The 13,489-nt window shown below is 46.1% G+C and overlaps 1 protein-coding gene across 2 annotated transcripts in view; it reads left to right on the forward strand.

Annotated features, from left to right (window-relative positions):
- Positions 1–2,363: 2,363 nt before the first annotated feature.
- The window catches only part of dhfr (dihydrofolate reductase), a 35,092-nt gene continuing 23,966 nt past the window's right edge, over positions 2,364–13,489 (forward strand). Inside the window, exons 1-3 of one of the 2 annotated variants that reach the window (XM_078396563.1) lie at positions 2,364–2,596; positions 7,436–7,485; positions 10,997–11,102. In XM_078396563.1, the coding sequence (XP_078252689.1) occupies positions 2,505–2,596; positions 7,436–7,485; positions 10,997–11,102 (248 nt within the window). In that variant the 5' untranslated portion in view covers positions 2,364–2,504. Of the gene's footprint in view, positions 2,597–3,370; positions 3,438–7,435; positions 7,486–10,996; positions 11,103–13,489 lie in introns of those variants that run through there. The other variant, XM_078396564.1, reaches the window with a different exon arrangement.

Consider the following 13,489-nt stretch of genomic DNA (forward strand, 5'->3'; position numbering starts at 1 on the left):
AAACAACATCTACTGACTCTCCTTTGTCTGTCCTGCTATTTATTTCTTCAAAGAACTCCAGCAAATTTGTCAGGCAAGACCTCCCCTTCACAAAGCCACGATGACTTTGGCCTAGGGTGCAGTCCATCTGGTCCAGGTGACTTATCCACCTTCAGCCCTATCAGCTTCAGCCCTATCAGCTTCCCAAGCACCTTCTCCCTAGTAATAGCCACTCCACTAACTTCCAGCCCCTGACTCTCTTGAAATTCAGGCGTGTTGCTGGTGTCTTCCACTGTGAAGACTGATGCAAAAAGGTTGTTCAACTCATCTGCCATTTCTTCATTCCCCATTATCACTTCTCCTGCATCATTTTCCAGCGGTCCAATGTCCACTCTTGCCTCTTTCTTACTCTTTATATAACTTAAGAAACTCTTGCTATCCTCTTTTATATTATTAGTTACTCCAGCCACTCTGTGTCTAGTTCATAAGGGCGGCACGGTGGCGCAGCAGTAGAGTTGCGGCCTTTCAGCGAATGCAGCGCCGAAGACTCAGGTTCGATCCTGACTACGGGTGCTGTCTGTGATGGACGCAAAAAAACTTCCACTCTCTTCCCCACGCCCATGGACAGACAGCTCGTCCCCGACCGACCCGCACAGTCCCCGCAAGGGGATGGAAGTCCCCGCGGCCGAGTCGCACCGGGCGCTGAGACGTCTCGCGGCCGAGCCGGGCAATGGAAGGCCCCGCGAGCGAGCCGTGCGCAGCTAAGTCCCGCGGCCGAGCCGCACCGGGCGATGTTAAGTCCAGCGGCCGAGCCGCACCGGGCGATGGAAGGCCCCGCGGCCAAGCCACACCGGGCGATGTTAAGTCCAGCGGCCGAGCCGCACCAGCGATGAAAAGTCCCGCGGCCGAGCCGCGCCGGGCGATGTTAGGCCCCGCGGCCCGGGCACTGTTAAGTCCAGCGGCCGAGCCGCACCAGCGATGTTAGGCCCCGCGGCCGAGCCGCACTAGGCACTGTTAAGTCCCGCGGCCGAGCCGCACCAGCAATGTTAGGCCCCGCAGCCGAGCCGCACCCCGCGCCGTGAGGAAGAGACCTAAAAGAGAAAGGTTTCCCACACCCCCCCCCCACCCACACCCCCCCCCCCCACCCACACCACCACCCCCCCCCCCCCCACACATACACAACCAAAAAAAAACAAAAAACATCCCAACACCGACACACAACAAAAAAAAAAGGAAAAAAGACGAACAGACTGCTAGCGAGCCACAGCCGTTCGGCGCCGCCACTTCCGCTTGGGGATTCACTGTTTCACTCGTTAGTTTAGCTGGCTATCGTCCTTCTCCGCAGCCAACAATGGACCATTGTGGGCTTCACCTTTCCTTGATCATCGTTGCTGGCTTCGATTTGTCCTTTTGCATTCCTTCCTACACATTTTGTCCACTCCACTGCAAAATCTCCTCAAGGTATGCTTACTTTGAAGAAGTTCTCCTCCTCTCTCCGACGAGAGTTCTGTAATATCCTCTCTCGCTGCTCCTCTTCCGAGATCCAAATTTGAGGAAGGATATTCTTGCTATTGAGGGCGTGCAGCATAGGTTTACTAGGTTAATTCCCGGAATGGCGGGACTTTCATCTGTTGAAAGACTGGAGCGACTAGGCTTGTATACACTGGAATTTAGAAGGATGAGAGGGGATCTTATTGAAACGTATAAGATTATTAAGGGGTTGGACACGTTAGAGGCAGGAAACATGTTCCCAATGTTGGGGGAGTCCAGAACCAGGGGTCGCAGTTTAAGAATAAGGGGTAGGCCATTTAGAACAGAGATGAGGAAAAACTTTTTCAGTCAGAGAGTTGTGAATCTGTGGAATTCTCTGCCTCAGAAGGCAGTGGAGGCCAATTCTCTGAATGCATTCAAGAGAGAGCTGGATAGAGCTCTTAAGGATAGCGGAGTCAGGGGGTATGGGGAGAAGGCAGGGACGGGGTACTGATTTGAGAATGATCAGCCATGATCACATTGAATGGCGGTGCTGGCTCGAAGGGCCGAATGGCCTCCTCCTGCACCTATTGTACCTGTTCAGTACTGCCTTCAACCACTGAAGGTCACCTCACCTTCTGTCTCCTTTCTCTGTTCGTTTACTTATTTATCTATTTATTCACTTCCCTATGTTCTCTAAATCCCTGTAAAGCGTCTTTGAGTATATGAAAAGCGCTATATAAATGTAATGCATTATTATTATTATTATTATTATTATTATTATCATTATCATTGTCTATTGCTGTCCGGAAATGCTCTGCTGCCCGTCCCGCTGAGCACTTTGTATCAATCTCGCACTTTGTATCAATTCAGCACTTTGTATCAACCTTCTGTGTGAAACAGCTACAGGCGGCTCTGTGTGACGTCATTTAGGCGCGCTCCTCTTGCCACGCTGCGTTCAACTCTGCTCTGCAAAGTCTCGCTTTCCCGCTCGTAAAACCGTTTTAAAACAAACAAACACACACGTACACACAAAAAAAAGAAAAGAGGAGACCATGGTCCGCCTGATCAACTCCATCGTCGCCGTTTGTCCGAACATGGGAATCGGAAAAAATGGGAACCTGCCCTGGCATCCGACAAGATTGAGGCAAGTAAACGAGTCCCCCCCCCCCCCTCCCCCCCTCAGTGCAGTGTTTGGGTTATTTATTCATCTGCTCTCTCGGAGATCCGTCCAACACAAACAAAACACCCTCCTGGACAATCTCCTCCTGGGCTCCGACGCAGTTTTCTGCCTTGTGTGTTAAAATAGTTCTCTTGTGTTCCAACCTAATATTGATTTTGTAGCTTTTTTTTTTTTTTAACCCAATAAATAGTAACCCTTCAGATCAGGAAATATCCAAGAGGTTTCTTGCAATTGTTTTTTGTTTTCTTTCCTATGTATGATGAGCACTTAAAACTGTTAAAGCCTTCATTGCCTGACCTGCTGAGTTACTCCAGCATTTTGTGAATAAATAAATACCTTCGATTTGTACCAGCATCTGCAGTTATTTTCTTATATTCCTCTGCCCTGCTCTGTGTTAGCGCTGGGACGCCGGCGTGCCAGTAATCCTGATGTCAGTGAAATAGACTCACATATTCTGTAACTGAACGGTTGCATTCATTCAATGCCGGTTAATTTCTCAGATTTGGTGGAATAATTTCAGATGGAACATTTTACCCGCATGAATAAATTGTTCCTGAAATATGGATTTGGTCAAAAGAGCCTTTGGTGAGTTCTGTGGGAGGACAGACCAAAGGTCCAGAGACGTTGTGCAACGTTAAACAGATAATGCGGTCGCCTGCTGCGTGCGTTCATTGTATCAGGGGGGCAAAGACCAATTGCAGATAACTCTGTTTATTTTTAAATCGGGTGTCGTCTTGGGAATTGAGTGCGCACTTGCATCAGGCCAGGCAGGGACTGTCGCAACGTTTAAGAAACAGTTCGACAGGTACATGGAAAGGACAGGTTTGGAGGGATATGGGCCAAACACAGGCAGGTGGGACTTGTGTGTAGCTGGGATATGTTGGCCGGTGTGGGCAAGTTGGGCTGAAGGGCTTGTTTCCATGCTGTATGTCAGAATGAGGCATGTTTAATGAATCAGCTGCAGAATAAGAAGCAGGAATAGATAGGCCCTTTGGCCTGCTCTCTCACCCTCAATACCACTTTTGTAATCCATCCTATCCCTCGATTGCCTGAATATCAAAATCTTTCATATATCTTGAATATTTTTTTTTTATATACCAAAAAATACTTTATTCAAGTAATAAATATTTACAAAACATCTTCTTTTCAACAACCCGATCCGACATTTCCGGAGGTTACACGTTCAATACAGATATTCATTTCCAAATTTACACCGAATATATCTATTCAGAAATGCTGACTAACTCCAGTGCTTTGTGTCTTTTTTTTTAAGGCAGCCTCTACAGTTCCTTGTGTCTACCTTTACATCTACAATGAGGGTCAACGGTCTGCTTAGACTGAAGAAGGGTCTCCACCCGAAATGTCACCCATTCTTTCTCTCCATAGATGCTGCCTGTCCCGCTGAGTTACTCCAGCATTTTGTGTCTATCTTGAAAGAGGAGTCCTCGATATTAATTTGTAGAACGTGTGTGGAGAGGTTCTAGCACAGGTGAAATGAACACATTGGCACATTATTAGAATAGTCATAGAGTCATAGAGTGATACAGTGTGGAAACAGGCCCTTTGGCCCAACTTGCCCACACCGGCCAACAATGTCCCAGCTACCCTAGTCCCACTTGCCTGCGCTTGGTCCATAACCCTCCAAACCTGTCCTATCCATGTACCTGTCCAACTGTTTCTTAAACGATGGGATAGTCCCTACCTCCTCTGGCAGCTTGTTCCATACACCCACCACCCTCTGTGTGAAAAAGTTACCCCTTGGATTCCTATTCAATCATTTTCCCTTCACCATGAGCCTATGTCCTCTGGTCCTCAATTCCTCTACTCTGTGCGTCTACCCGATCTATTCCTCTCATGATTTTGTACACCTTGATAAGATCACCCCTCATCCTCCTATGCTCAAAGGAATAGAGACCCAGCCTACTCAACCTTTCCCTATAGCTCACACCCTCTAGTCCTGGCAACATCCTCGTAAATCTTTTCTGAACCCTTTCGTTCTAGTTGGTAGGAAGGATGTCATGAAACTGGAGTGTGTGCAAAAAAGATTGAGGTTTTGAGTTATAAGGAGAGGCTGGGACTTTTTTTCCCTGGTGCATAGGACACTGAGGAGGGAGGTTACAGAGGTATAGAAAATCATGAGGGGCATTGACAAGGTAAATAGTCAGTCTTTTCCTCAGGGCAGGGATTCTAAAACTAAAAGGCAAAGATTAAGGTGAGAGGGGAAAGATTTAAAAGGGACTTGAGAGGCAACTTTCGCACAAAGGTGCATATGTGGAACAATAGTGTGCTATGGAGAGGTTGGATTTGGTCAAATAGCAAGATGGGCAGGAAAATAACTGCAGATGCTGGTGACATACCTTGAGGAGAAATGCAAAATGCTGCCTGACCTGCTGAGTTACTCCAGCATTTTGTGATATGGTCAAATGGCAAGTTCAGCAACTCAGTCCTCTGAATTTGAGACTGTGACCTCTGGTTTTCTACACCTTAGCTGGTGGAAACACTGTCTCTACATCTACCCCTGTCAAGCTCTGTGAAAAAAATTGTGCATTTCAGAGGTTTAAATTCATTCTTATAAACTCAAAAGACGAAAGAGCCATGGAAACGGCCCATTTGGCCCAAATATGGTGGCAGTGGTAGAGTTGCTGCCTTACAGCGCTTACGTCGCCAGAGACCCGGGTTCGATCCTGGCTACGGGTGCTGTCTGTACGGAGTTTGTACGTTCTCCCCATGACCTGCGAGGGTTTTCTCGGAGAACTTCGGTTTCCTCCCACACTCAAGTCGTACAGGTTTGTAGGTTAATTGGCTTGGAATACATGTAAAAAATGTCCCTAGTGTAGGATAGTGCTTGTGTGCAGGGATCGCTGGTCGGTGCGGACTCGGGCCGAAGGGCCTGTTTCCGTGCTGTATCTCTAAAATAAAAAGATTTGTCCATGCTGTCTATCCCTTATAACTGCGCCAGTCAGTCCCATTTGTCTGCATTTGACCAATATCCCACAAAACCTTTCCGATCCATGAACCTGTCTAAATTACTTCATTGTTCCGGCCTGTATAACTTCCTCTGGCTGCTTGTTCCACACATGCAGCACCCTGTTTAAAAAAAAATGTCCCACCTGACTCTTTTAAATCTTTCCCCTTTTACTTCAACCCTCTGCCCTCCAGTTCTGGACTGCTCCATGCTGGGGAAAACACTGTGACCATCTGTTTAACATCTTCTCACTACAACAGAGATCAAATTGGTGAACGTTCACTGCGCTCCCTCTAGCACAAGTCTATCCGATTCATCACCCCGATTCTGGCCTCCCTCCACTGGCTCCCTGCGGTACAGAATCAACTTCAAGCTCCTCCTATTCACGTATAAAGCCCTAAATGGACACTCCCCCCCCCACATCAAAAATCTTCTAACCCCCCTCTCTAACTCCAGGTCCCTCAGGTCGGCCGACTTGGGGCTACTCACTATCCTGCGGTCTAGGCTTAAGCTCAGGGGTGACCGCGCTTTTGCGGTTGCAGCTCCTAGCCTGTGGAACAGCATCCCTCTCCCCATCAGAACTGCCCCCTCCATCGACTCCTTTAAGTCCAGGCTCAAAACTTATTTCTACTCCCTAGCGTTTGAGGCTCATTGAGGAGGCGCTGTGAACTGTTTGCGTGCTACTGTATGTTTCATTTTTTTTCCTTTTTTCCATTGGAACCTAATCAGATGTACAGCACTTTGGTTAACGTGGGTTGTTTTTAAATGTGCTATACAAATAAAATTGACTTGACTTGACTTGACTATCCTTCCTTGAGTAGGGAGATCAGATCTGAATACAGTACTCTAAAAGGCCATCTCGTCAGACAATATAATAGAATGGTATCTCTTGCATGGGCAGCGGTAGAGTTGCTGCTTTACAGCGCCAGAGATCCTGGTTCGATCCTGACTACGAGTGCTGTCTGTACGGAGTTTGTACGTTCTCCCCGTGACCGCGTGGGTTTTTCCGGGAGCCGCCTGGGTTTCCTGGGTTTCCTCCCACACTCCAAAGATGTGCAGGACTGTAGATTAATTGGCTTCAATTGTAAATTGTCCCTAGTGTGTAGAATAGTGTTAGTGTGCGGGGATTGCTGGTCGGCGTGGAAGGGGCCTGTTTCCACGCTGTATCTCTAAACTAAACTAAACAATAGAGGTCAACAAACAATTAGACCTAGGCACAAGGAACTGCAAATGCTTGATGGGCTGAATGGCCTAATTCTGCACCTAGAATTTATGAACCTAGATAAGCTGGTCCCCAGAACTTTTTTAATTCACATTTCCGGTTTGATTGAAATGGACAGCTGGAAACTTCTTATTTCTCCCCATCCCTACCCATTGAACTTTTTTTCCCCCCAAATTGTAATATTGACATTGAGTTGTAACCATAAGTTTCTTCAAGAATTAGACTTTCACCTGTTTAGTTGCAAAATGTTGCAAATAATATACAAATAGCTACATTTCCAAATTTTATTAACTAGACCAAGCCCTAGTTGGGCCCAAACTTCTCCTGCATTGGTGCAACACCCTCCCCTCCCCTTCTCCCCCCCCCCCCCCCTTCCCTCCCTAGGAGATAGATTTAAACTTAAAAATGTGAAAAACTTAAAAAATATAACACCGATTTCAATGAAACTTCTTCCATTAGCACCAAAGGGACGACGGTGAGTAAGGTGTGCCTAAAATTGTCGCGCTATCGGCTGTAGTTCAGGAGCAAACAAACAAACAAACAAGAGTTTTAGTATATAGATTAGTTGCATTCTCTTAAAGTAATTGTTTCAAATTTGCACTTTGTATATTTTCAGCAAAGAGTTCAAACATTTCCAGAGGATGACATCCACCCCATCAGTAGAAGGTATTGCCGGCACTTCTGAAGAATCGCACTGAATGTCACACAACTAAAATGCAAACTACTGTCCCCACTGGGAGCTTTAGGTCATTTACTTTTACAGCAGCCAAGGTTGAATTTGTGCGTCTCCCTCAAAAAGGATCGCGTCACATTCAGAAAGGTTGTATAAAGTTGCTTTGTGTTCCTTGAATTCAGAGATGGAAGGGTGATTTTTAAGAATTTTTCAAAATGAGGAAAATATTCTGGAGAATGTCAATGAGACTCGCCATCCAGAATAAATGTGTGTGGATAATCTCACTGTTGGTGGCACACCGTGGCACGCACTTCCCTTGTTAAACCTATGCCATTTATTTGACATTTCCATCCTGGGAACAGTCCTGAACAGGCGCCTGAGACCCGAGTTTGATCCTGACTGCGGGGTGCTGTCTGTGTGGAGCTTGCACGTTCTCCCAGGGTTTCCTCCAGGCGCTCTGGTTTCCTTCCACATCCCCAAGACGTGTGGGTTGTAGATTAATTGGCCTCTGGAAAATTGCCCCTAATGTGCAGGGAGTGGGTGAGAAAGTGGGGTAACATAGAACTAGTGTTGATGGGTGATCAGCAGTCGGCATGGACTCAGTGGGGTGAAAGGCCAGTTTCCATGCTGTGTCTCTAAAGAGAGCCAAGCAGTGTTAGTTTAGTTTAGAGATCCAGAGACACGGTGTGGAAGTAGGTCCTTCAGCCCACCGAATCTGCGCCGACCAGCGATCCCCGCTTACTAACACTATCCTCCGCACATTAGGGACAATTTACAATTAAAACAAGCCAATTAGCCTACAAACCTGTGTGTCTGGAGAGTGGGAGAAAACCAGAGATCAAGAGAGAGCTAGATAGGGCTCTATCTAGGCCTACTCCTGCACCTATTGTCTATCCCAGAGAAAACCCACTTGGGTCACGGGGAGAACGTACAAACTCCGTACAGACAGTACCCGTAGTCAGGATCGAAACCAGGTCTCTGAAGCTGTAAGGCAGCAACTCTACCGCTGCGCCGCCGAAAGTCAATTCTGAAGTGAAACTGTAAAACAGTACATCATTGCAGAAGGTTCTTCCAGGAGAATTAGCCATGTATATCAAAGGAACTGGAGCCATGTTACGTAGATGAAGTTAATCAACAAAGCTACCCTTAAACAGTCTCAAGTTGAATGACGCCCTGCTGTTCCAGTATAATTTGATGCCTTCTCTTGTTTCACTGACCTACTTATAAGCATTATTTTCTTGGGCATTTGCAATATTGCTTTGCTACCACTTTGTGTCACTGTTGTACTGTCTACGTTTTGATTGTTGCTTGAGATGTTGCTGTATACACAAATGACTTGGGTGGGTACCCAGCACCGTATTTATTTAGGAGGAATTTAGGCCTGAGAGCTTTAAAATCAGGCAACTTGAACAATGAGAACACGTAAAAGAGTACAGCATAAAAACTGGCCCTTCGGCCCACAATGTCTGTGCCGAACTTGATATCAAGACCAACTCTTATCTGCCTGCACATACTCCCATGTTGCTCCATTCCCTGCATTTATTGCAATTCCCCGCATCCATGCCTATCAAAAAGTCTCTTAAATGCTGCGATCATATCTGCTTCAAGCACCACCCTGGCAGTGCATTCCCGGCACTCACCATCATACGTGTAAAGCAAAAACTTGCCCCCGATACAGCTTTAAAATCAGGCAAATATGAATCTAGAACAGTGGAGCACAGGGACAGGCCTTTTGGCCCACTATGTGTGTGCAATCTCTGATGCCAATTTAAACTAATACCATCTGCATGCACAGGGTCTGTAACTTTCTATTCCCATCCATTTTCTTCACAAAGAAGAAGGGTCTCAACCCGAAACGTCACCCATTCCTTCTCTCCAGAGATGCTGCCTGCCTGTCCCGCTGAGTTACTCCAGCATTTTGTGTCTATCTTCGGTTTAACCCAGCATCTGCAGTTCCTTCCTGCACATCCTCTTCACATGGTCTGTCTAACTGCCTCTTAAGCATTGCTGAGCTATCTGCTTCTACCACCTCCTCTGGAAGTGCGTTCCTGGCACCTACCCTCCTAGTTGCATCTTAAAAAAAAACGCCTCGCCACTAAACTTTCCCCTTTTCTCGTTAAACGTATGCCCTCTATTATTTGACATTTCCATCCTGGGAAAAAGACTGACTACCCTGTCGATGCCTCTCGTAATACAGCTCCATCTAAGGAGCAAGAAATTGGACAGAATATCCCAGACCATCACACAAACCAGCCTCCCTTCCATTGTCTCCACCTACACCACGCTGCCTCGGCAAGGCCACCAGCATGATCAAGGACGAGCATCACCCCGGTCACTCCCTCTTCTCCCCTCTCCCATCAGGCAAGAGGTATAGAAGTGTGGAAACGCACACCTCCAGATTCAGGGGCAATTTCTTCCCAGCTGTCATCAGGCAACTGAACCATCCTATCAACAACTAAAGAGCAGTCCAGAGCTCCAATCATTGGAGACCCTCGGACTATCTTTAATCAGACTTTACTGGACTTTTAGATATATTTTTTAAAATTTTAGAGATACAGCGCAGAATCAGGCCCTTCGGCCCACCGGGTCCGCGCCGCCCAGCGATCCCTGCACATTAACACCATCCTACACCCACTAGGGACAATGTTTACATTTGCCCAGCCAATTAACCTACAAACCTGTACATCTTTGGAGTGTGGGAGGAAACCGAAGATCTCGGAGAAAACCCACGCGGTCACGGGGAGAACGTACAAACTCCGTACAGACAGCACCCGTAGTCAGGATCGAACCCGGGTCTCCGGCGCTGCATTCGCTGTAAGGCAGCATCTCTACCGCTGCGCCACCGTGCCGCCCTTTATCTTGGTGTAGACTTTATCTTGCACAAAACAGTATTCCCTTTATCCTGTATCTGTACACTGTAGATACAGCAACAGATTGTTCCAGCTGCTACAGCGGACTGTTCCAGCTGCTAGGGTCAGGCAAACGCCTCCGCTGTCATGCTGTGAAAACGGAGAGGATGGGACGGAGTTTCTTCCCACAGGTCATCAGGACTGTTAACTATTATATCTCCAGGGACAAAAAAAAAATTCTGTATTAATTTTAATTTCTATGCTGTAATTGTTTTGTTTTTTTTTGCACAATCCGCAGGCATTGCCACTTTCATTTCACTGCGCATCTTGTATGTGTATGTGACAAATAAACTTGACTTGAGATGGCTCGATTGTATCCATGTGTAGCATTTCCGCTGAGTGGATAGCATGCAACAAAAGGCTTTCCACTGTACCTCGGTACATGTGATAATTAAAAAAAATACTCTATAGGTTTGTCACCTGTGACCTGAACAGTGGTGTGGAACAACTTTTAAAATCAGGCATATGTGACGTTAGCAACGCAGTCAGAGTCGGAGGAATCAGTCTTGCTCAGACAAACGGCATTTTCAGACTTTGCATTATTCTTCCATTTATCCAATGGAAATGACACTCGCTGTGTTTCTATTGATATCAGGGAAGTGCAACGCTGTTATCATGGGACGCAAAACCTGGCACTCTATTCCAGAGAAGAACAGGCCGCTTAAAAAACGGATAAATATTGTACTGAGCAGAGAACTTAAGTGAGTATTTCAATATCAACAAATAATATTTGTTATCGTAAAATGTCACTGGATTCATATGTCTTTGAACTATCTCTTTATTTCGCGTGACAAAGTGAGAACAAAAATAAAGGTTCACCTGCACCTCCTCCAACCTCGTCTATTGCATCCGCTGCTCCAGATGTCAACTTATTTACATCGGCGAAACCAAGCGCAGGCTCGGCGATCGCTTCGCTCAACACCTGCGCTCGGTCCGCGTTGGCCAAACTGGTCTCCCGGTGGCCGAGCACTTCAACTCCCCCTCCCATTCCCAGTCTGACCTTTCTGTCATGGGCCTCCTCCAGTGCCATAGTGAGGCCCACCGGAAATTGGAGGAACAGCACCCCATATTTTGCCTGGGCAGCTTGCAGCCCAATGGTATGAACATCGACTTCTCCAACTTTAGATAGTTCTTCTGACCCTCTCTTCCCCTCCTCCTTCCCAGATCTCCCTCTATCTTCCTGTCTCCACCTATATCCTTCCTTTGTCCCGCCCCCCTGACATCAGTCTGAAGAAGGGTCTCGATCCGAAACGTCACCCATTCATTCTCTCCTGAGATGCTGCCTGACCTGCTGAGTTACTCCAGCATTTTGTGAACAAAAATAAATGTCTGCTCCTCTACCTTTTTAGTAAATAACTAGAATATTTAACACTAATGTCTATTTCCAGCTGGTGTCTTAAATAGTTACTGATTTCAATTTACTTCAATTTTTTTAATAGTGGTTGATGCAAATAGTGTATCTTCCTATTTTCAAGAACCATTGTAGCTTTAGATTATTTAGAAGATAGCACATGGACCAGTACAGCGCAAGAACTGGCCCTTCAGTCCGCGATGTCTGTGCTGAACTTGATGCCAAGACCGTTTCAATCTGAAGAAGGTTCCGGCCGGAAACGTCACCTATTCTTTTTCTCTAGATATGTTGCCTGACCTGCTGAATTACTCTGGCATATTGTGTATCTTCGGGATAACCAGCATCTGCAGTTCCTTCCTCCACCAACTCTTATCTGCCTGCACATACACCATATCACTCCAATTCCCTGCAGTTATTGCAATTCTTTGCATTGATGCCTATCAAACAATCTCGTAAATGCTGTGGTCGTATCTGCCTCAACCACTACTCGCGGCAGTGAGTGTCCACAACTCCTGACACCCTTGCTAATCAAGAATCTGCCAATCTCCACCTTAAAAATATCTACTGACTTGGCCTCCACAGCCTTCTGTGGCAATGAATTTCACGATTCACCACCCTCTGACTGAAGAAATTCCTCCTCATCTCCTTTCTAAAGGTACGTTCCGGGGAGATGTTGGGAGTGACCGTGGGGGTGAGACTGGTCATTGATTCTGATTCTGAACAATGAATTTGGCGGCTGACTGTGTAGTTCCCAGCTGTGGAGCAATGGTGTTAGAAGTAGCCAGAATTTGAGGAGTGTGAACATCTGAAATTGATGGATCATTGAAGGTTAGAACTGGAGACGAGCGCTGGGGAGGCAGTGTTGCAGTGGGAAAACGAGAGAGACTATGAGAAAGATGGTCTTCATGAGCATGGATCACAGAACGTGACCTGAAATGAGATGGAAGTGTGGGATGTTGAGTGGCGGCTGGCAGTCAATTAACTAGAGATGCTTTTTAAAAAATGTCTCAAATATGAGTAAGTGTGGTATAAAAGTTACACTTGCATGTAAGTGGATATGTTTTGTCAGATTAATGGAAATAAAATGTTTAATCTTTCAGATGCTGTGAGTAGGATTTTGAAGTTTAATTCCCACCCACTGAATGATGATAATGTAACTGCTAATGCTGGCTGGTATATTCAGTGGTCTTTTAAAAATATATATATTATTCACACTTTATGCCCAAATGAAAGCTGAAAAAACCCTAGATTTTGATATTGATTTGGTAGAATTCAATGTGGTTAAGATACTTCAAAATGCCATTGAGTTTAGTTTAGAGATACAGCGCAAAACAAGCCCTTTAGCCCAACGTGTCCACACCGACCAGTGATCCCCGCACACGAACTATTGTTGTTCTTGCTCACTTTTTGATGCATTGAAAGATACAGCATGGAAATGAGCCCTTCAAAGAGCAGTCCTGTGCTACTATCTACCTCATTGGAGACCCTTGGACTATCTTTGATCGGTCGTTAGTGAACTTTATCTTGCACTAAATGTTATTCACGTTATTCCCTTTATCATGTACCTGCACACTGTGGACGGCTCGAAAGTAATCACATATTGTCTTTCTGCTAACTGGTTAGCATGCAACAAGAAAGCTTTTCATGTACCTCAGTACATGTGACAATAAACTCAACTCAACTAACACTATCCTATCAGTCTGAAGAAGGGTCTCGACCCGAAACGTCGCCCATTCC

Source organism: Rhinoraja longicauda, chromosome 3 (assembly GCF_053455715.1).
Source record: "Rhinoraja longicauda isolate Sanriku21f chromosome 3, sRhiLon1.1, whole genome shotgun sequence".
Lineage (NCBI taxonomy): Eukaryota > Metazoa > Chordata > Chondrichthyes > Rajiformes > Arhynchobatidae > Rhinoraja > Rhinoraja longicauda.